The 22,209-nt window shown below is 42.1% G+C and overlaps 2 protein-coding genes across 4 annotated transcripts in view; one reads left to right on the top strand and one right to left on the bottom strand.

Annotated features, from left to right (window-relative positions):
- DPY19L1 (dpy-19 like C-mannosyltransferase 1) overlaps positions 1-12,885 on the top strand; it is a 141,985-nt gene extending 129,100 nt beyond the window's left edge. Inside the window, exons 23-24 of one of the 2 annotated variants that reach the window (XR_005369693.1) lie at positions 12,067-12,184; positions 12,700-12,885. The gene's annotated coding sequence lies outside the window, so the exon portion shown is untranslated. The remainder of the gene's footprint in view (positions 1-12,066; positions 12,185-12,699) is intronic. The other variant, XR_005369694.1, reaches the window with a different exon arrangement.
- A 2,327-nt stretch (positions 12,886-15,212) lies between these two features.
- Positions 15,213-22,209, bottom strand: part of NPSR1 (neuropeptide S receptor 1) — a 142,597-nt gene continuing 135,600 nt past the window's right edge. For both annotated transcript variants that reach the window (XM_038557316.1, XM_038557317.1), the window contains 3 exons: positions 21,424-21,510; positions 16,561-16,741; positions 15,213-15,700 (listed from right to left, as the gene is read on the bottom strand). In XM_038557316.1, coding sequence (XP_038413244.1) covers positions 15,610-15,700; positions 16,561-16,741; positions 21,424-21,510 — 359 coding nt within the window. In that variant the 3' untranslated portion in view covers positions 15,213-15,609. The remainder of the gene's footprint in view (positions 15,701-16,560; positions 16,742-21,423; positions 21,511-22,209) is intronic.

Below are 22,209 nucleotides of genomic sequence, written 5' to 3'. Positions count from 1 at the left end.
TAAATTTTCAAGATTGGAAGTTTTTAGTAACACTGGTGGAACTTTCTGCATTTGGGGTAGATGTGCCTCATTAGTTTATTCATTCCACGGGTTTCAGAGGTGCCTCCTGCTCATAAATGAATTCTCTTAATTGAATGCGAGACTGTTTTGGACTTAGCCTGGGACCCAGGCTGGGATCACTATGCCACAAGGAGGCCACAGAGCAGGGGGAGCCACTTGCTTTAGGGTTTCTTAAGAGGTATTGCTTCTTGAAGAAGTTCCATTAATGTCCCCAGTGGCCCTTTCCTTATTTCTAGATCAAAATGAAGAATCATTATTGTTCCTTGGGTGATAAATGGGAAGAAAGATGGCACTCCCCAATCGCTATAACGGGAATGGGTTACAGGGGCCTTGATGTGTTTCTCCAGTAGACTAGACCTCCACTATGTGGACGTCTCCACATAGGACCTGTGATGTCCCACAGACCTTCATTCTTTGGACAGATAAGCTGATCTGGTCTACTCTCTGACCCTCCAGCTCCTGGCTTTGGAGCTTCAAATAGCTTCAAGCCTTTCCTGAAATGAGGACAGAAGGTGCACTGTGACTCATCAAGTGCCAAGACCTCCTGTCTCACTTGGAGATCCAATCTCCCAATATTCCCAGCTGCCACTCTGCTACTCCTTCCACAGCATGGTTTGGGGCTAAATTCTCTCACAAATCCCTCCTCCCATTCATCCTTCTTTGGAGGCTGGTCGACTAAGTCTCTTGGTCCTTGCAGCTCTGTGAAGACAACTGCCCCTTTTGTGGGGGACATCTATTGGTCTTGATAATAGATCAAGGTTCTGGGTTCCATGTGACTGCAGCTCATATCTCTGGGCTCTTGTACTCAGAGCCTCTTAACCTTTGCTTAGAAGGGTCTCATCCAGGGACGCCTGGATGGTTAGCGGTTGAGCGTCTGCCTTCGGTTCAGGTCATGATCCCAGGATCTGGGAGTGAGTCCCACATTGGGCTCCCTGTGGGGAGCCTGCTTCTCCCTCTGACTAAGTCTTTGCCTCTCTCTGTCTCTCATAAATAAATAAAGATCTTTACAAAAAAAAAAAAAGTCACTCAGGCCTCAACATCCCATAGTGGGAAGGGATCAGTGTCTGTCCTGGGTTGAAAGATGACAATGAAGATATGATTTAGTTGTGTCTTTCCCAGCAGTAAAAGAAAGTCAACTAATTTTTTTATCAGCACCCATGATGTCCTTGAAGAAATAAACCTTCCCTCATTTCCTCATGTAGCCTGGACAATTCTTCAGTCTGGCATGTATTTTTGTGTGGGTGACTCTTACCCTAACCTCCAAACCTCACAGAAACCTGAAGAATGCCACAAAGATTCACTTTAGTCTCCTTTCTTCGCAAAGTGCTGATCTTGCCAAACTCTCTGTTATTTATTCACAGCTTCTTCCCAAAGTCTGTAGCTCAAGGCATCTGACAGGTAGGTAGAAAGAGGAAGGAGCTCATATGAGCATGGTTTTCTAGGGAATCACTCATCACGGTTTGATAACACAATTATGGAAATAAATTGTTCTAGTCAAACAAGTTACCTTGATGCGCTCAAGTCAGGTCAAAGAAAAAGGAGGTTATTAAAAGGATAAACATGGAAAAAAATGAACAACTGTCAGGATCCAAGATATCTCCATGAATGGATTCCTCTAAACTGTCTTCTCTCTCTCTTTCCCTCCCCCTTTCCCCTCTCCTGTCTCTATTTGCATTTCTCTGCACAACTGTCCAATTGTCCTTTCTCCATCAGTCAATTTCCTCTGCTTGCTCATGGGTCCTATTGTCCTATGGGCTTGAGGTGGTCCATTGTGACCCCTCTGTGTGAATCCTATATCATGAATTTGGGTTTCAATTCCCACTAAATGGCTTAGTCTCTTGGCCATAGTTTGCACATCTGTGTGCTGATGAGCCTCCATGGTTGGGGGGCGTACCTTGATCTAATCTGCTTTGGCCAGGAGATGCTAGGTCACAAGGTGTTAGGCCAAATGTTGGCCTAAGCACTAAGTACTGTGCAGGATAGTGTCCTTCAGAAAAGACTGGGGGTGTGGCAAATACACTAAAGTAGATCCACTGCAGCATATATTCCTGCTATGGTGAGAATCTGAGATTTTTCTCTCTCCATTTCAAGTAAAGGTAGAAAAAAGGTAATTCTCAGGAAGGTGGACTCTGGACGTTGTTGAGAGCACAAATTTTCCCCAGAAAGAGCCTGGTGACTTGTAAGCAAATGCCACCGTTCTTTAAAAACACAAAAAAATGCCAAGAATGTCCTGTTATATCTACTTAGCATGACCCTTTGTGGATTCTGGAATCTGGAGCAGATGGGGAGGGGGTCAAAAAGCATTGTTTTTCCTTTAATTTTCATCTAACGTTGCCCAGAAGATAATTTGGCTGGGCTTCCATGGCCAATCACAAGAGAGAGGCAAAGCAGTTGCCCTCTGTTTCATACCTATTAAGGAGGCTGGGGTGGGAGTGTGTGTGTGTTGAGAAACAGCTAACAGAATTTGGATAGGGAGCAAAGGAAAGATGTTGGTGATCAAAACAAGAGGTGCATGAAAAGAAAGCACATTTTTGGTGGGCAGCTATTTCCTTCTATTTAGAGATATCATGATCTTAGCCTCTGGAAAGAGGTTCCCTCCTGCCAGGTGGGTCTTAAGCTAACTGACTTGAACCTGGGAAGACTGTACTGAGTATACTCAGCTCGACCCCACTCTCTTTTTCTTGGGCTTGGGCTGTCCCACAGGGTGAAGTTTTTTTTTTTTTTTTTTTTTTCTGTTCCTCTGTCTTATTGAAGCAGCTGACTCCCTGCCTTAAGAAAACCCACCCCTGGTCAGTGTTTCTAGGAACCGGATGGGTATATCAGGCAGGGGAAGCTAAGAGCTGCAAGAAACAGCTTCCAGAAATGGAGCAGCTTCTCCCTTTTCTATGCCCTCGGAGTCCTCTCCAATCAGTCTGCAGATGGGGGTGGGAAGGAAAGCAGGAGAAAATTCAAGGGCAGTTTTTATGGATCACGCTAGGAGAGTGTGTGACTTTTCTCACAATCCATTGGCCAAAACTCATATGAGCAGAATTGCTTAGCTCTAAGAGAGGCTGAGAAATGGAGAGTGCAGCTGTGCCTAGAGGAAGGGCCACAGAGATACGGGTGAGCAGCTGCATATGCCACAGCCAGGAACTCTCTTTCTAGAATTCATTATTAGTCGGCTCTCTTGCCTGCAGGTATAAGCCACATTTATTTGTAACAAGGATGTTTTATTCTCCCTTCTGTCATCCTTTGTTTTATTTTATAATCTGCTCAAAGCTCTCATGGGGAAGAGGGAGGCTATTTTTGGACCTCTCAACTCCAACATTTGGTGCATGGCCTTAGAACACCGAGAAATAGAAGTAGGAGTTGAATAACAAATTGGGAGGAGATTTAGACTTTAATTTTCTTTGAACCTTAAATCACAAGGGGAAGAGAATATGATTCTGGACTTTAAATCCTTTGGACTTTAGTATCTTTGGACTTCAACTTAACTTAATCGTTGAACTTTAATTCCTTCCCAGAAAATTCATGATGAGCAAGAGTTGATATTCAAATCTGGAACATTGGTATTTTATTGCTGGAGTATTTTAACGTCACTTGATCTCATTGCAGAACATATAACAGGTTATGTTTAGGGTGCCCATATAATCTATCACCCAAACTAGGATATTTTTGAGAGAGAAAGGAGGCTCTATTAAGCCTCTATTAATTAAGCCACAACCACAGGTATAAACCTGGACTGTTTGGGGTAAACTTGGATGTATGGTCACTCCAGCTATACTGAACAAGGTAGACAGACATAAGCAGGCAAGAGAAATGGAATGAAGAATGAATTTCCAGCAATGTAGTAGGTTTAATTTATGAAGATTTCCTGACCCACATCAGTGGTCCCAGGGGGATCCACAAAGGGGCCATCCAGTCAGGCAACAGGAGCCACTGTAGATATTTCAGATAAAGGGGACTCAATGCAGGGAATTGAGTGCACAAGTGTTGGAGGACAGGGGGACAAGAGAGAGAGCAAAAAAGGAGGAGTAGCAGAGAGATGAGTAACCACAGGAAGCTGTTACCATCCCTGAGACTAGAGGAACACAAAGTAAGAGGTGGGGTCATCCTAGGAGGCTGGGCCCTCAGGGTAGATGCTATTAGGATCCAAGCTCCATGCACCCAGGGGGAGGCACAGCCAAGATGTTGCCAATAACTCTGAGGAGATGGCGAGGCTGGTGCTTGGGACAGGAGGAAAGCCCCCCATTCTCCCCAGACTGTGTTCTTCCTTCCAATCTCCTGCCCATCTCCCATTGGCAGACCCTACCTAACAGGAACCAGCTGCCACGGGATTCTGGGAAATGCAGTTTGCAGAGTCCCAGCCCCCGAATTAAGGGTGGAGCTGAGAAGCAGCAGGGTGATAAGGGCCTGCACGCAGGAGCAGAAAGGTCTCCTCGAACTTCTGATCTTCTCTGAGTGTTGCCACACTCCGCCAACCACAGCTTAATAGTTGAGCACAAACAGATTGGGAACAGTTGAGGAAAGTCACAGTGGGTGCTTCTCTATTCTGGATGTTTCCTTTCACATGACGTGGAGATGTCACATTCCCAGCTTCTCTTTGTTTGCCCTCCCATCAACGCAGGAAAAAAAGGAATGGCCTAACCCGTGTGGTGAATTTGGAGAGAAGCAGCTGGGCAAGCTCAGCTCAGCCTTTCCCTTCTCTTGGGTGTGGCTGGCTTGTAGGGTGCTGATGTTCTCTCCCGCCCCTCCATGTGGAAATCTTACCAGTTCATTCCTGAAACTAATATTTATTGGCACCTGCTCCATATCAGGCATGGTTCTGCTCCTGGGGATACCACAGGGAATAAAATAGACAAGGTCCTTATGTCATGGGCTATGCAGGCAGTCAACCACGAACATAACCAATAAGGGCACCGTATGGTATATTAGAAGGTGATAAACAACACAGAACAGTGAAGGGGGACCAGGGCTGCTGGGCTGGTGCTCGCAGTTCTAAGCTGTGGTCTGTGTCGGCCTCTCTTAGCAAGTCCCCCTGAGCAAACGGGGTGAGCTATTTGTTGCCAACCCTCAGAACCTCAACAAATGCCCTACACTTTGAGGGGAATATTGACCATTCTGTTCCTCAGTCTAAGCAATCCCTTGTCCCCAGTCCTGGACAGGCCCTGAGAGGCTCATATGAGTAGGACTCTGAACCCAGCCCCCAGCAGAGACAGGTTTAATCACCTCCTGAGGTATTGTCCGGGGAAACTCAGTGAGAATTGCCTATAATTAGTGTTTTAACCAGCTTTGCAAACAGATGCATATGGTCCCTTACCCTGCCCACTGTACCCTGCTGCTGAGTTGCCTCCAAGAGGGTGGTAATGGCTAAGGCTATTGGCAAGCAAGTGAACACTGCTTTTTTTTCTTTAAGGGCAGCAGTCCTCAAAGTGTGGTCCAGAGCCTGGAGAGCCATGTCTTTGAGAAGCTTTCAGGGGGTGGTATGTGAAGTCAGAACTATTTTCAAAGTAGCACGAGGGTGCTTTTGGCCTTTTTCATTTTCACTCTCTCGTGTGTACAGTAGAATTTTCCAGAGGTTACGTGGCATGTAATAGCACAACAGATTGAGTGCAGAAGCAGATTAAAATACTCCTTTTTTCCCCCTAACTACATATTTGTGTGAAGCCTGATTTTCTTTATACATTTCCATCAAAACAACATATTGCAACAGATTGAGTGCAGAAGATATGAAAATCCAGCTGTCTTCTATTGAAGCCAAACTTAAAGAGATTTGCAGAAGTTAAAACAATGTCACCCTTCTCGCTAATTTTTTTTTGTTTTTGGTGGGTGGGGGGAAAGTTACTGTTACTTTCCATATAAAAGACATGTATGCTAATATGTAATGAGCTTATTATTGTTTCTTATAAAGAAATTCATGAATATTAAATATTTTTTCACTTTTAATTTTTAATGCAGTAAATATCAATGAGTATAACCCACAGAAACAAACATAAAGGGGTTCTGAGAAAAATAAGTTTAAGATAAGACTGCTCTAGAGGGCTTTGATGGGCTAGTATACCCACCCACATGTTGTTCGAGTCCCCAAAATACCTCTTAGAGAGACATCCTTCCTTGAGTCCAGACATCACATAAATACATGGCCATCCTTGTCCACTTGACTCTCTACATACATGCAGAACTCTATTGTCTTGGGAAAAAATGCCATCAATCCAGAGTGGAAAGAAGAAATGAGAGCTACCCTGGGTTTACCTAACAGCTATCTGGAGAGTTGCAAGGTGATAGAGTTGTAGCCTTAGGAGAACACATTTGTGCTTCGGTCAGACCCAGGGAAATTAGGTGGAAGTAAGCAAAGGGGGCCCACATATTTCTAGCCACGAAGAACTTGGGCTCCTGAGCTTCAGCCCACTGAAGGGCTGCACAGAACCTCCTGAACCACAATCACCCGAATTGCTTTTCATTCATACAGATTTCCAGGTTCTGCCCAGAACCCAATGAAACAAAATTCTAGGGCTGGAGATCTAGCAATATGTACTTTTTTTTTAACTCCTTGAGTGATTCTGTGAGGTAGCTTTGGGACCATTTGGTCAGTCTACTTAAAGCCAGTCACATAGTTATGGAGTTATGTGAATTACTTGTGGTTGGCCTCAGATATTTCTCCCAGCTATCTACTGTGGGCCCAAAGTACATACCTGTGGTGATTAGTTCTTTGGGGTTAGGGCGGCACCATCTCCAGTGTTCCCTACCTACGTGTAAATCTCCCAAGGAATGTGCGTTCAGCTATGCTCTGGGAGTAACATTTTAGCAGGTGTATTATAAACCTGCTCTGCCCTGAGGGATGAGGAAGGGAAGAAAGGATGGGGACAGGGAGGAGAAGGAGACCTTGGGGAAGGATATAGAAGTGGGAAAAGCTTAAGGACTCCAGGCCCCCTCGACAGGCAAGAAGAGAACAGAAGATGAATATTGATTTCTGCTAAACTGACTCCCAAGGCTCTGTGAAGGAGCCAAGACGTTTCTGCAGATTTTGAAAAATGTTGGCATCAATATCCCTATTACTAGATGCTAATGATACATGTTGGCTCTGAATGCAGAGAAAGAACCCAGAATGATCTTTCAGCCATCTCTGCTGTTTCTTGTATGTCACTGAGACCCCACTGAACACCTACCTCCCTGTTTCCAGTCTGATTCCCTTCTCTGCACCGTTTCCAGAATAATTGTTCTAAAAGGCTTTTGAAGACAGTTTTAGGAACTGTTTATTGTGAAACATAACACACATTCACAAAAGTGCACAAAACCTAAATATATAGTTTAGCGAGTAATTAGAACACATCGCTGCCACCCAGAGCAAGAAATGGAGCCCTGTCCATCCTCTTCTGCATGCCCCCTCTCAAAGATAGCTGTTCCCTCCCCATAAATGTGCTCTACAAAAAGTAGTTTTCTTGCTTTTCTTAAGAATTCTATCATCTATGTTTGCATCCCCAGGCACAGTAGTTTAACTTTGGCTGGTTTTTGAATTTTATATGAATCAGATTATCTATAGTATCTTTTGGTATCTAGCTTCTTTACTTTTACATTATGTTTTTAAAGGTTTTTTTCATGTTGTGGTAAGCAACTGGTTTTTTTTTTTCCTTTTTGTTACTGTAAAAGTATCTTAATTTATGAAATATACCATAATCTGTTTATTCTCACTGTTGGTGGACATTTGTTTTGCCTCTAATCGGGGTTCTTATAATCAATGTTATTATGAGCTTTCACATATATCATGGTGCATATAATTGCACTCTTCTGTGGTGTCCTGTGTGCTCAGGACTGAAATTTCAAGGTCATGGGCTATAGTCACCCTTAACTTTACTAGTTAAAGACACAAAATTTTCCAGAATGGTTGTACTAATTATTCACCTACCAGAACAGAATGAGAATTTCTAATGCTCCATGTCCTTACCGGTACTCAGTATTTGTCAAAGTTTTAAGTTTTTGCCAGTCTGGTGGGTGCATATTATTTTCTTATTGAGGTTTAATTTATCTTCTCCTGACTTTTTAAAAAATTTTATTTATTTATTCATGAGAGACAGAGAGAGAGAGAGAGAGGCAGAGACACAGACAGAGGGAGAAGGAGGCTCCGTGCAGGGAGCCCAACATGGGACTCCATCCCGGGTCTCCAGGATCACAACCTGGGCAGAAGGCGGTGCTATATCGCTGAGCCACCTGAGCTGCCCTTCTCCTGACTTTTAATGGGATTAAACATTAAGCACCTTTCCTGGCCATTTGGACCACCTCTTTCCTGAGGTCAAGTCTTGCCCAGTTGCCTGTCTTCTATTATCTTTTCTTACTGATTAGCATTTTATATATTCTAAATACTAGATCTTGCCCAGTCATATGTGTTACAAACATCATCTCCCATGCTATGGCTTGCCTTTGAGTTTCTAATTTTAAGTAATCCAATGTATTGATCTTTTCCTTTATGAACTGTAGTTCTTGTGTTTTGTTTGAGAGCTATTTCCCTATTTAGAGATCTTAAAGATAGTCTCCTATATGATCTCCTTAGGGTTGTTTTGTCTTCACAGTCAGATCCATAATCTGACTGTAACCGATTTTGCATGTAATCCTCTAGGCTTTCATTTGAATTTTCTTTCACGTAAATACCCAACTGTGCTAGCATTGTGTGTTGGAAAGACAACAGTCCATCTGCAATGCTGCCTCTGAAATAAATCAAATTTTCCAAATGGGTGCATTTTCTTCTGGACTCTTTCTGTTCTGTTTGCTAATTTGTCTACCCTGGAGACAATACCACAACCTTTACTATTATGGCTTTATGATAAGGTTTGATCCCTTTCATCTTTTCCATTTTTTCCTTCTTAGTTAAGAATGTCTCAGATATTCTTGGCACTTTGCATTTCTGTATACATTTTTAGAGATACCTCGTCAAGTTTTATAAAACTCCTGTTGAAGACTTGATGGTCGTTGTATTAATTTTATACATCAATCTGGAGAGGAGAATAGATAAATCATAAACTTTTATGATATTCAGTCTTCCAAACACTAATCGTGGTATATTTATTTCTACATTTATTTCTACATGTCATCTCTCTCAATAATATTATTATTTCTCCATAGAAACTTACACATCTTTTATAAATTTATTCTTAGAAACTTCATCTTTTAAGGCTATTGTAAATAACAATTTAAAAGTTTAATTTTTTGGGATCCCTGGGTGGCGCAGCGGTTTGGCGTCTGCCTTTGGCCCAGGGCGCGATCCTGGAGACCCGGGATCGAGTCCCACGTCGGGCTCCCGGTGCATGGAGCCTGCTTCTCCCTCTGTCTGTGTCTCTGCCTCAACTCTCTCTCTCTCTGTGACTATCATAAATAAATAAAATTAAAAAAAAAAGTTTAATTTTTTATTTGCTGCTGTTATGTGGAAAAGATACAGATTTTTGCATATGGATTTTATATCCTGTTACCTTATTAAATCTTATGATTACTTCTAATAATTTATCTGCATATTATTTTGAATATTGCACTATACATTTGTATCAATAATGTTGGTTTCTATTATTCATTATCAATCCTTTTAACTTGTATCTTACTTATTTTGCTTGCTTTATAGCATTGGCTAAGACCTCAGTACAATGTTGAGTTGAAATGGCTATGCTAGCATTAACTCATTCTTTATTTTAGAGAAAACACCTCCAAGTTTCATCATTAGGTTTTATGGTACATAACCTTTAGAGTTAGCTAGGAGTTTATTTTTTATCTCAAGTTTGTGAACATTTTATTATGCCTGGGTGTCAAATAATTTTATCAAACATATTCCCTGCCTCTATTAAGTTGATATTACATTGTTTGTTTAATCATTTCATCTCTTAGTGTAGTAAGTTATTGAGTGGTTTTCTATTATTTTTTTTTCTAATGTTAAGCCAACTTTGTATTCCTGGAATGAAAGCAACTTGGTCACAAGTTGTAAATGGTGGTAGAAATCTGCAGTGAAGGTATGTTCTTTCTTTATTTTATTTTATTTTATTTTATTTTATTTTTTAAGATTTTATTTATTTACTCATGAGAGAGAGAGAGAGAAAGAGAGAGGCAGAGACACAGGCAGAGGGAGAGGAAGAAGCAGGCTCCATGCAGGGAGCCCGACGTGGGACTCGATCCTGGGTCTCCAGGATCACGCCCTGAGCTGCAGGTGGCACTAAACCGCTGGACCACCTGGGCTGCCCTGTTCTTTCTTTATGATACTACTCAAATTATCTGTTTCTTCTTATGTCCATTATGGTAAATTATCCCATTTATTTATAGTTTTCGTTTTTGTTTTTTTTTTGGTGTAAGCTTAATCATAGTATCCTTTTATTATCTCTTCATTGACTCCAGGACCTACAGTGACATCCTTAAAAAATGAATACTGCTTACTTGTGCCTTCTCTTTTTTTTCCCCTTGACTAATCTCACCAGACGTTTCTTTTTATTATTTTTTTCAATGAGCAGAACTTTATCTTTGCTGAATCTTTTAAATTATGTTTATTTTTGATTTCCTTAATTTTACTCCTCATTATTTTCTTCCTTAGATTTCCTTTGGGTTTATTTTGATGATTTTTTTTCTAACTTTATGAAATAGATGATTTATTCATTGTCTTTAGATTTTTCCTCCTATAAGTATTATTTTAACTGTATCCCACACAAGTGATATATACTTTCATTATCATTTAGTGCAATTTCTAATTTCCATATATTTTCTTCTTTGACCATAAGTTACCAAGAAGTATATTTCTTAATTTCCAAACATATGGCAGCTTTCTTGTGATCAGAGAAACTTGACTGCATGAGCTCAGTCTTTCAAAAGTTTTGAAGCTTGTTTTATGACTTGGAATATTGTCAACTTTTGTAACTGCTTCACATGTGCTTTAAAAGACTTTATTTAGGGGTGTTAGGGCAAAATGCTTTCTGTGTTATTCACATTGTTCAGATTATCCAGATCATTCTAATTTTTGCTTCAATTACTAGAAATAAGTGTGATAAAATTCCCCACAAAGCTATGGGATTGGCCTATTTATTTTGTAGTTTTGACAACTTTGCAAAATATGTATTTGAAGCCATGTTGTTAAATGCACAGTTTAGAATTATTAAATAAATCATCCTATTGAACTAAAACATTTATCACCTGCAGTGTCCCTGTTTAACTCTGCTAATGCTTTATGCCTTAAAGTTTATTTAGTCTTTGTTAACACGGTCCCACCAGCATTCTTTTGGCACTGTTTGCATTGAATGCCTGGATTCATTCTTTTACTTTCTAACTCCCTGCATCCTTGTGTTGTAGGCATGTCTTTTTTTTTTTTTAATAATAAATTTATTTTTTATTGGTGTTCAATTTGCCAACATACAGAATAACACCCAGTGCTCATCCCGTCAAGTGCCCCCCTCAGTGCCCGCCACCCAGTCACCCCCACCCCCCGCCCTCCTCCCCTTCCACCACCCCTAGTTCGTTTCCCAGAGTTAGGAGTCTTCCATGTTCTGTCTCCCTTTCTGATATTTCCTACCCATTTCTTCTCCCTTCCCCTCTATTCCCTTTCACTATCATTTATATTCCCCAAATGAATGAGATCATATAATGTTTGTCCTTCTCCGATTGACTTATTTCACTCAGCATAATACCCTCCAGTTCCATCCACGTCGAAGCAAATGGTGGGTATTTGTCATTTCTAATGGCTGAGGAATATCCCATTCTATACATAAACCACATCTTCTTTATCCATTCATCTCTCGATGGACACCGAGGCTTCTTCCATAGACATGTCTTTTGTAAATGACACATTGTTGTTTGTTTGTTATAAATCTGACCTGATAATCTTTGATTATTAACTGGAGCATTTAATCTGCTAACATTTATTACAGTTACTGATATATTTGGATAAAAAAACCCACCATCTTCCTCTGTGCTTTCTATTTGTCCCAGCTATTCACTCTCCTGTTTCTCTCTTTTCTTGCCTTCTTTCGGATTGCTTGAGCGATTTTATCATTCAGTTTCCTTCTCTTTTAGTTTAGAAGTTATATACATCTTTGATTCTATTATTTTACAACATGCATTCTTGAAATGACAACATGCATTTTGGGTGTATCGATGGCTAATGGTGATCTATATTCTACTCTCATTCCAGGTAATTCAAAGACCTTTAATCAATTTCACTACATTTGGTTTCTCTAGACATATGTTATTGTTGTGTGTATAAATGGTAATACTGAGTCACACCTCCTGGAACCTCATAGAGAGAGGGTCCTTGAGCAGTCCAAAAACCATTAGACTACACAAGCCAAGCCTCCATTCACTTTAACATTCTACAAGCATGGGATTGCACTTCTAAAATGTTAACTGGAGCAGCCCTGTTGTGGATAATGCATTTTAAAAATGCAATTGCAGAGCAATGAGGCATGGGTTTTTCATGATTCCAAAAGCAAGGAGGTTGGCACCTAAATGGGGCTATCTCCTTTTAATCAAATGCAATTGAAAAGCTGTAGGGAACATGGGCAGATCTGCATATAAAATGAGGTGTATTCAGATGATGATAAAAGAACTGCAGTTGCCCGCAGGTCTGTGGCTCACCTAAGATGATTCTAGAAATACAGAATCACTTTACTTCCTGCTAAAAGTGTTTTTGTTTTCCTGTTTCCTCAGCAGACCCAGGCTGGTGGCCCCTTTCCACACTGTGCATACAGAAGGAAAAAGCAAAGTCATTTCTGTATATGTGTGTACAAAGTTGTCGAAACGAAGTGAGGAAGAAAGTTGGAAGCTGCATGTTTGTTTGCTTTAACAGGGATAGTTTTTTTTCCTCGTGATTAATTTCAAATTAAAGCTATTAAAAAGGTGTTGCCACTTTCCGGGGAAAAAAATGGTGAGATGTGTTGCTTGGTGAAATTAAACTTCAATTAAATTATGCTTCACACCAGCCCCGAAAGTAGAGAAGTTTTAACCATTCATGTTTAATTTAGTTCAGTAAAGTGGAGATACTTATTTTCTAGAGTATGGGTAAATATATTAAGCACACTTACTCTTGTTATCCTAAATTTTCACCTGCGCCTGAAGCTATGCGATAATGTAACCACAGACTTCTGTGACATCTCAGTGTAGGAAGTATCTTTATTTTACATAGCGCCCTGTTGACTGCTCTGACCCCATGTGAGCATCCACGGCTACCTACAGTGACATCACAACACCAAGCTTGTCATCTTCTCCAGGAGCTCAAACTGTATTTCTCAACTTGGGAAACTGACTTCCTAAGTAATATAGATGGGGAAGTTACACCTTCTAAAGGGCAAATGACTCAGTGTTGAGTCACCAAGTCATTGGTCCCCTGGGGAAAGAATTTCAGAAGGTCTGACTCTCTGGGTCTCGCTTTAAATCATATGGGTCCCGGAACTCTATCTATAGAGAACCCACAAGATCCTCTGCTCCAGCCTTATTCTGTTCCTATCTTACAGATGAGACAGTTGATGCCCAAAGATATTAAACGATTTTTTCCCAAGGTCAGGAGACTAGTAATTCCCAGTGTTCTCATAATGTTGAAATCATATTTCCCCAAGTGTAGCAGATACGTGGAGATGAGGATTCTAGAATCCACAGCAATATAAAAGCCAGTTTCATTTTTAACAGCAGCTTCTCCTGTAGCAATATGTACCATTATCTTACGAATGTCCAGTCTTTTTGGCAAATGAGAGACACACTATTATAGCAACTGCAAAATCACATTCCCAGTTTCTAAAGATCACAGAGCCCCTCACTCCATTCTCTCCTTCACTGTCTGACTCAGTTGATGGATGAGGTAGGCATGTAATGTCTCTTGCAGACCAGAACTTGACAGAGATTGAAAGCATCTGTCAGGAGAACCCAGGCCTCCTGTTTTGCCATCCAGGACACCTGCCAGATTTTGCTCTGTTAATTGGCTTCCATGCAGGCAGCTATTTTAGCAACGATTCTGTGGGTCTTCTGTGGCACATCTTGATTTAAAATGAAATGTTGAAAAAGCCCTTCTCGACCACTCAAGCCATCCAGGGTTGCTCACATTTAGCTGATGGGACAGAAAGGGAGGCAACCTTCAAAACTATTGTGTGGACATAAAACTAGATTATTCAGTCTCCTCAATTCAGAGAATAATTTTCGGAGAGATGGTGACTGAGGAGTCTGATTTCTGCCTAAAGAGATACTCTCCCTAAGGATAGACAGAATTGATAAGAGAGTTTGTGGAAAAAATGCCACTGTGACCTTAAGCATGCAGTTTCTGGGTTGACACCATAATGAGGAATGGAGTGCTATTAAAATATACTGCACATTTTAATGACTCCACTAGCAGTAGGCCAAAAAAAAAAAAAAAAAAAAAGACTTAAGCTCAGAATAATTCTGGGAAGGAGGATTTTGCCAAGGAGATTTTAATGTCAAGAATGTATGTGAGGCTAAAAATAAGGAGCTCACGCACATTCCAGAGCCGTGGGTGGGGATGTATATATAATCAAATTAAATTATGCCATTTCCACTTATGAAAAAATCTGATGGCAAAAATTGACTAGAAAACATTTAGTCATATTTCACTTGGATTAGGCTTATAAATACCAAACTCCAGACTTGTCAAAATAAACCCCACCAGCACTTTCTGGCCGAGGTGTTAGATAGACAATGGCTGCGACATGCAAAACCGAAAGAGAGCTTACAGGAACATCATGCCTGGAAAAGCCACAGGGACTCAGCTCCCAACTAAAGAAAGGATTTAGAGAGGTCAGAGGGGGAGGAGGTGACGCTGCAGGGTGAGGACTGGAGCCCAGAGTGGCCCAAGGGAATGCCAAGGGAAGGGCCCTCAGAAAACCTCAAAGATACGTGAAACCCAGGTGCCAACTCTCAGAGACTAGAGGTCTGGGGCCCACGACTGGTTAGTATTATTGTTTTTTTTCCCATCAGGCAAAGTACTCCTCGATTTTAACCTTCCTCTAGAGGGTCAGCATTGGGCTCTTTTGACAAATCATTTGTTGACACAACAGGACTGTGAGGTTAGTTGTTGCCAACACACCCAACTGCAAACCAAGGCTATCTGCAGAGGAGACACAAAGTGCCCATGCCTGGAAATGAGTTTGTTGGCATTTCGAGGACAAATTACCTTCTTGGCTACAACTTCTGAACTGCCAATCCAAAGATGGGGGAAAATCTGGGCTTTTATTTATGTCTTAGTCATAATTAGGAGACTCTTGTAGTACAACCATGCTTCTTTAGTACCCTCTAGTTGCCCAAGCCTGGACCTTGGCCAGAGGTGCCTCTGTCCATTGGGTTCTGGTGCTGACCAGTGGGAAGGAGGGCTGGTAGTTGCAGGGAAGTAGGAAGCATCTTTTCTGGCTGGCATGAATAGTTGGTGACTTCACATTGTCCAGTACTGGCTGAAACAGGTGACACACACTCCTCTGGAGGTTTGGCTTGGGCATCTCCCAAGGGATGAAAGGAGCAGGATGGAGAAGTCAGCTCAGGTACCATGCACATGCCCAAGGTGGTGACAGGGACAAATAATTGCTGATGGGGCTCAGCCTAGCAATCCTATTGCCCCAGAGTCTAGATAAATTCTGGCTTGGATAGAACCTGCATCTCGTGCCTCTGAGTTCTCTCCCGAAATGTCTTTCTGGAACCTCGTGATGTTTGCTCCCTGGAGAAAGAATAAATCAGGGAGGGAAAATAATTTGACCAGTTGAAAAGGGAAGTAAGGATGTTAAATAACAGATGTATTGAGGATCAAACGCTGTTGTAAGCACTTAGCATGTGATACGCTTCCTTCCCCACCACCCATAGCCCTCCTTCCCACTGGTCAGCACCAGAGCCCAGTGCTCAGGACAGGACAGGGAGACACTGGTCAAAAGGTACTACACTACTACTGGCCCCATTTTGTAGGCAAAGAAACTGAGTTTTATGACAGTTAAATAAACTTACTCAAAGTAAACACATTGTTATGAATCAGCAGTGGCAGGATTTGAGCCTCAGCCCCTGGCATCAAACCCAAGCCTTAAACCATTTTACGATTCTATCTCCTATGGATATCTCTACCTACTCCCTGTAGCTCATGTAGCAAAACAGCTGAAAAACAGCAAAATTATTGAGTAGTTGTGGGAGGGATCTGATTTCAGCTTTGGTACTTATTTTTCATATGACCTCAATAATGTCACTTAACTTCACGAGCCTTAAGTTGCTTATCTATAAAATGGAAATAATGCTTTGGGTCTTGCTATCACCACAGCATTGCACTGAGGAAATTCATGTTGGGAAGCTCTGAACAAAAGAAAGCTTTTCTCTGTGACCTGGTTAAGGTGGTTCCTATCGTAGGTGATGAGGTACAGGAGAAAGAGCCGGACCATGACCCGGGCCCAGGTTTGAATTTATCACACTGGCAGGACCTTTCTGACCCACAAGCATCTCATCTATTACCTGCCTGGAAGCACTGAAAGAAAAGACACAGGTCATAATCCAAGAACAGTGGCCGTCTGCACTGGCCCAGGCAGGAGTGCCCCTTACCTGCAGGGAAAGCAGATGGAGCTGCTGAAGACACAGTAGATAAGAGGGTTGATGGCACTGTTCAAGGCTGGCAGGTTCTGAATGATCACAGAGGCATAGAAGCGCTCCTCGGTGTCTGGAAGAAGACTGAAATTGTCCAATATGTCGAAGAGGAAGTAGGGACTCCAACAGCAGATGAAGGCTGGGGAGAAGAGAGCCATTAGCACCGTAGCAGAGCACAGCTGGAGGGGGGGGGAGCTTTCCGTGGTGGCCCCAACTGGAGCTCCAAATAGGAGGTTCCTTAGCGCCTAGGATGGCTCAGAAATATTTAGGACAGTTGTGTGTTAACATTCATGTCATGTTTACTCACACACGCACATATACACGTGCTGCCTACACATCCCACAGATACGTTGCTAAAGTTGAATGAATTTCCTGAATCTTCTCTGTCTGTAAAGGGAGGGTCCAATTTGATCACTGTGGTGAATATGTATGGAAAGGTTGGAAACTGCTCAGCATGGCCTCAGCCTCTCATTCCACATAGTGTGGAAGGAAAACCAGCAAAACTCTTTGGAGAGTCTATGATAAAAAAAAAAAAAAAATAGAAGAGCGGGAAGCATTTTGACCAAATAGTGACTCCTGGTTTTAGGGTACGGCAGAGGGCAAGGGTGGTGCCTAATATTTTCAAGAACCAACCTGGCTTCATCACAATGTTCTTAATTTTCGTTTCTGTTTCTAAGTCAGCCACTCCAGAAAACGGCTGCCCTCTACCCCTCTCCAAGTCAATTGGTGTGTGTGAGCCCCTAATTCTGTTTGTCTCCAAATCCTCAGGGGAATTGCGTGGTGAATGGAGATCCAGGGTTGGATGGATGATTTTATGGGTCACCTTGACTGGGTCAGGGGGTGCCCAGATATTTGGTGAGTCATTATTGCTGGGTGTTTCTGGATGAGGTGAACATTTGAATCAGTACACTAAGAAAAGCAGACCATCCTCTTCGAGGGGGTGGGTCCCTTGCAAGCCACGGAGGGCTTGACGAGAGCTGAAAGCTGAGTGAGAGAGGATTCATGCTGTCTGCCTAGCTTCTAGCCGGGACTTCGCTCTTCTCCTGCCTTCACACACACACTCCGACTGAACTACACTATAGGCTCTCCTGGGTCTGCAGATCCTGGGACTTCTCAGCTCCATCATCATGTGAGCCCATTCCTTATAACGATTCTCTTTACATATACATCTATCTCCTCTTTCCCTGGAGAACCGGACTAACACCCACAAGGACAGAGGTAAACAGTCTTGGGGCTAACTAGACACGGATGTGTCCTCTTCTGCCTTCTTGCTACATCCTCTCCACCCTCCTTCTCCCCCCGTCTTTTCCTCCATAGGACATTTCCTCAGAGAAGTCAGGCTTCCTTCACCATCTGCTTGCAGGGGCCAACTTTCCTCTGCAACTGTTTGACTGGCGTGTGTTTATTTCCCCAGGCTTTGGCAAAGTATTAAAGAGGAGGAATTGAAACACAGAGACCACTGAGCATTTCTGGGTGCTTGCAGTTAAGCCTAGCATTGGCCTAGAATAGTGGTTCTGAGGCATGAATGGGCAAAAATTGCCTTTTGGAGGCATTTTGAAAATGCACGTGTCTATGTATGTGCGTGTTTGGGGTTGGTGGGGGCTCTGGTTTGCCCAGGGATACCAGTCCTCTTGTGAGGGCAGGCCATCCCACTCATGTCCCAAACATCCTCTGAATGCCCAACTGGGCATTTATGTAGCAGAGAACTCTGTTTATAACTACCTCAGTCTGGAAACCTAGCTCTACTCTATATATGAACACAAATACTTTTTGATAAATAGTAGATTCTCCAGAAATGCAATTCCTTTGCAAAGGGAGGAACGATTACTTTCTTTAATTTGGAACTTTAGTGGGATTTGTTGAGCTGCTCTGAAAATCAAGTCCCTGACAGCAGTGCTGCTTTATTTTCATGTCGTCATGAAAACACACCTATATTGATTTTCCTTGATAGCAGTTACTACATCTGGCTGCCTACTTCATTATTCTTCTAGTAGCTGTGGCCAAGTATTTACATATTGAGACCCGTTTTGTTTTATTATAAATTATTTTCTTTCTAGTCCTCCTTTATATTATTATATATTGATCTTTGAAGACATGTTAGGCAGATAGCATTAATTATATGTTTCATTTCAGGATGATAAAGGGGCATTATAAAATATCTGTTATAGGAAAGACTGGTTTGGTCTGACTGGGCTGTTAATACTGGCTGACCCTCCTGTGGGCACCTCTGCTCTCCAACTAAGGGACCCCCAGGGCCTGAGCATATGGTTCCTGGTTACAAATAATTATGTTGGCTCTGGAACATAGGTAAAACATGTATTTCCTGACTCAACATCCAGGAGATGTGTATCTGTGTTTCTGACTATCTGGGAAGGCAGGAGAATCTTTGATCTACTTCGTCAGCTGCTGGGAAAGGATTGCGAAGCCCCGATGGTTGTACCTGCTTTATCCCCAGGTCTGCCTGCAGTGCTATTTTGTGCCTCTATTCTGCTGGCTGAGTCACACTGCACGTGGTCTCTTTGGCATTTTGCAATTGCATCTGGGAAAGGTAAGAGAGACTGTTCTGGTGATCTGACACACAGTTAACATGAGAGGCATGCTTTCTCAGGGCTCCAAGGAGCTGCAAGTGTGGTACGGAGGGTAGTAGGTTGGGCTAAATAAAAAGGAAATAGCACAAATCCCTTTCCTTCTTGCATATCCTAATTCATTTGTCCCCAGCAAATATTACTAAAGCACCTAGTGTATGTGGGATCCTATCTCAGGCTTTGGTGATATTAATACAAGGAACACAAAAAGCAAAAGTCATTGCTTTCGTGGATTTCAGCCAGTGGAGGAGACAGAGAATAAGCAGATCAATAGATATAATGTTCAGGTGGAAGTGGGAATAGGAAGAAAAATACAGTTGGGTAAGGACTGGAGGAGGGCTATTTAAGACTTATGAAGGAGGCTGGCTAAGGAGGTAGCACTGCTGGGAAAAAAAATGATGTGAGGAGGGAGCCAGGCCATCTTGAGGTGGTGGAAACAGTGCAAGGCCTGCCAGGTGCAAACATGTTGGCACTTTGAAAAAATAGCAAGAAGACCGATGCAACTGGGATAGAATGAGCAAGGAGGAGAGTTCTGGGAATGAGACTAGAATCCTGGCTGAGGGATAGACCACACATGGGAAGGCTGTAGGATTTCATTCCAATGGAATGGGAAGCCATAGGTGGCTCCATAGATAGTGATGATGCCTGATTTACAGTCTTGAAAGATCACAGTGGTAGTTTTGCAGGAAAGAAATAAAGAGAAGACTAGTTACAATGTTCTAGGCAGAAACTGGTGGAAGCTTTGACTAAGGTAGGAGTAGTATAGATGCTGAGGAATGGTTGGGTTTGAGAACTATATTTTGCAGGTAGAGCCTCCAGGCCTGGCTGACGTACTAGTTATGTGGGATGTCAGAAAAATAGAATAATGACAGATGACCCTTGGGTTTCTGACATAGACACTGGGTGAAAGATGGTGTCATTTACTGAAATGGTGACAACTGGGGGGAGAGTTACTTTTGCAGGGGGAGGACATGGCAAGACTTTTGATTTGACATGTTGACTATGATAAGCCTACTAGAAATACAAATCAAAATCTCAAGTAGAAATCATAAATATCATTTCTAAGTAAAGGAAGTATTCTAAGAATGAGAAACTGATCACATGTTGCTCACAAGTCAAGAGGAAAATTGGGCATTGACACTGGCTTTTTAGAAGTGGTGATGACCTTGATGAAAGTGGTTTTAGGAGTGACAGGAGAGAAAACTGATAGAAACAGACTTCAGAGAATGGGAGGTAAAACATGGAGTTGTGCGAGAAGAGAGAGTGATGAAGCGGGTCTGTTCTGGAGAGTTCACCCAGGGGCCTCCTGCACAATATTTATGTGTCTACAACCCCAGTCCCTACAAGGGGAGACCTGCTGGGGAGGGGAGATAATTGGAGGACCAAAATTCTTGAAGAGGCAGCAAGGAATGGGATTCAGGGCTCCAAAAATCATTTGGGGCTTAGAAAAAAGCAGTGCCAGCTTATCCACTGTAATAGGAGAAAAGACAGAGCACATTGTAGAAAGGCAGATAGGTTGATGGATGTGAAGGTCGAAGGAGGAGGGAGTTCTATTCTGATATAGTATTTTCTTAGTGAAATATGAAGCAAGGTCACTAGCTAAAAGGGTGTAAGGGGGAGGAAGCTTTGAAGGTTTGAGAATAACAATGAGTACACACCGATCTGATACATATTATGTGCTCTAGAAGTACCTTCCCCTCCTTTTTTTTTTTTTTCTAAGATGAAGTGATGTTATGGGTCTTAGGAGTACAGAGAAAAGAAATGGACAGGGAAGAAGTCAGGATGGGGGAGGAAGCAGGTGGCCATTAGGGAGGGATTTGTAGTGGCTCTTCAATTAAATATCCAGAAGAAATGGAATATGACTTTTGTCTTTCTTTGCTCATAAACTTCAGCCCTAGAGAAGAATATGTCTCAGAGAATGCAACTGGGTCAACAGGGTAATTGTGAGCATCATTCAGCCAGTTGTGTGTCTTAATCAACTTTCTCCAAATTATCCACCCTATGGTCTTGGTGGGCAACTATAGTCATAAAGGGAGGGATCAGGAACCAATGTCTTCCCTTGAAGGAGACACAGATGGGCTGGTAAGTTCCACATATTCCTCTCCAGTCGGACGAAGCTAGAGTGCCTGCAGGCAAACTCCTTTCTTGTGTGAGCTCCCCACCACCAGTTCCTGGGTACAAGTTTGCTTTCAGAATGTTCACACAGTCCTGCAACACAAGGAGGGACTTTGCTTACCCAGGATGATGACAATACTATACTTGATGGCTTTAATTTTTGCCTTTGAGATGAGCCCTCGGTTGTAACTGGTGCACAGCTTTCCACCTGCAGATACAAAAGGGGGAATGGTGAAATGAAGTAGTGTTTTTGCCAATAAGAACATCACAGGTTAGATCTAGCTTTCATGGGACCACTTATATCCTGCTCACCTCTGCCCAGGAGGACCTCCTTTGTTATTTTCAGAGTAAAGATGGCTTTGGGTTGGATGCTGGAAACTGCTCAGGTTGCAGCTTCATATAAAAAGCAAATGAATTGGGACATCCAGACTCTAAAGTCTTGGCTGAATGCCCTGATTCAGTTGAAGCTGGTATTAGCCTTGTGACCTGGAATTAGCCAAGAGGCAACGCTAAGATACCAATCTAGTCCCTTCAGCAACTTAGGGCAAAACCATTTTCTTAGAATGGTTACCCCAGACTAACTCATTCATTCATTTAACTCAGAAAATACACTCTCAACAACAGCTCAAGCCAGAGGTATTAAAAATAAAATAGAACCAAAAAAAAAATCTGTCCCAAATAGGAACCTGGATATGTAATTTAATTCTACATCAGCTGTTGTTTGATGGTAAACACATGAGCGGTAAATATTAGAATCCACTAGAATATAAGCTGCATGGAGGCAGGGACTTTGTTTTCTTCATTCCTGTATCTTCTAAACTCAGTGAGCGATTACTGAGTATTTGTTGAATTAATTAATACAATACTCTGTCTAGTTAAGAAGTGGTGGTAAAATAAAAGTTGATTT

This window comes from Canis lupus, chromosome 14 (genome assembly GCF_011100685.1).
Source record: "Canis lupus familiaris isolate Mischka breed German Shepherd chromosome 14, alternate assembly UU_Cfam_GSD_1.0, whole genome shotgun sequence".
NCBI classification, from domain to species: Eukaryota; Metazoa; Chordata; class Mammalia; order Carnivora; family Canidae; genus Canis; species Canis lupus.
The sequence above is the reverse complement of the archived record's forward strand: the minus strand, read 5'-3'. Positions and strand labels throughout refer to the sequence as shown.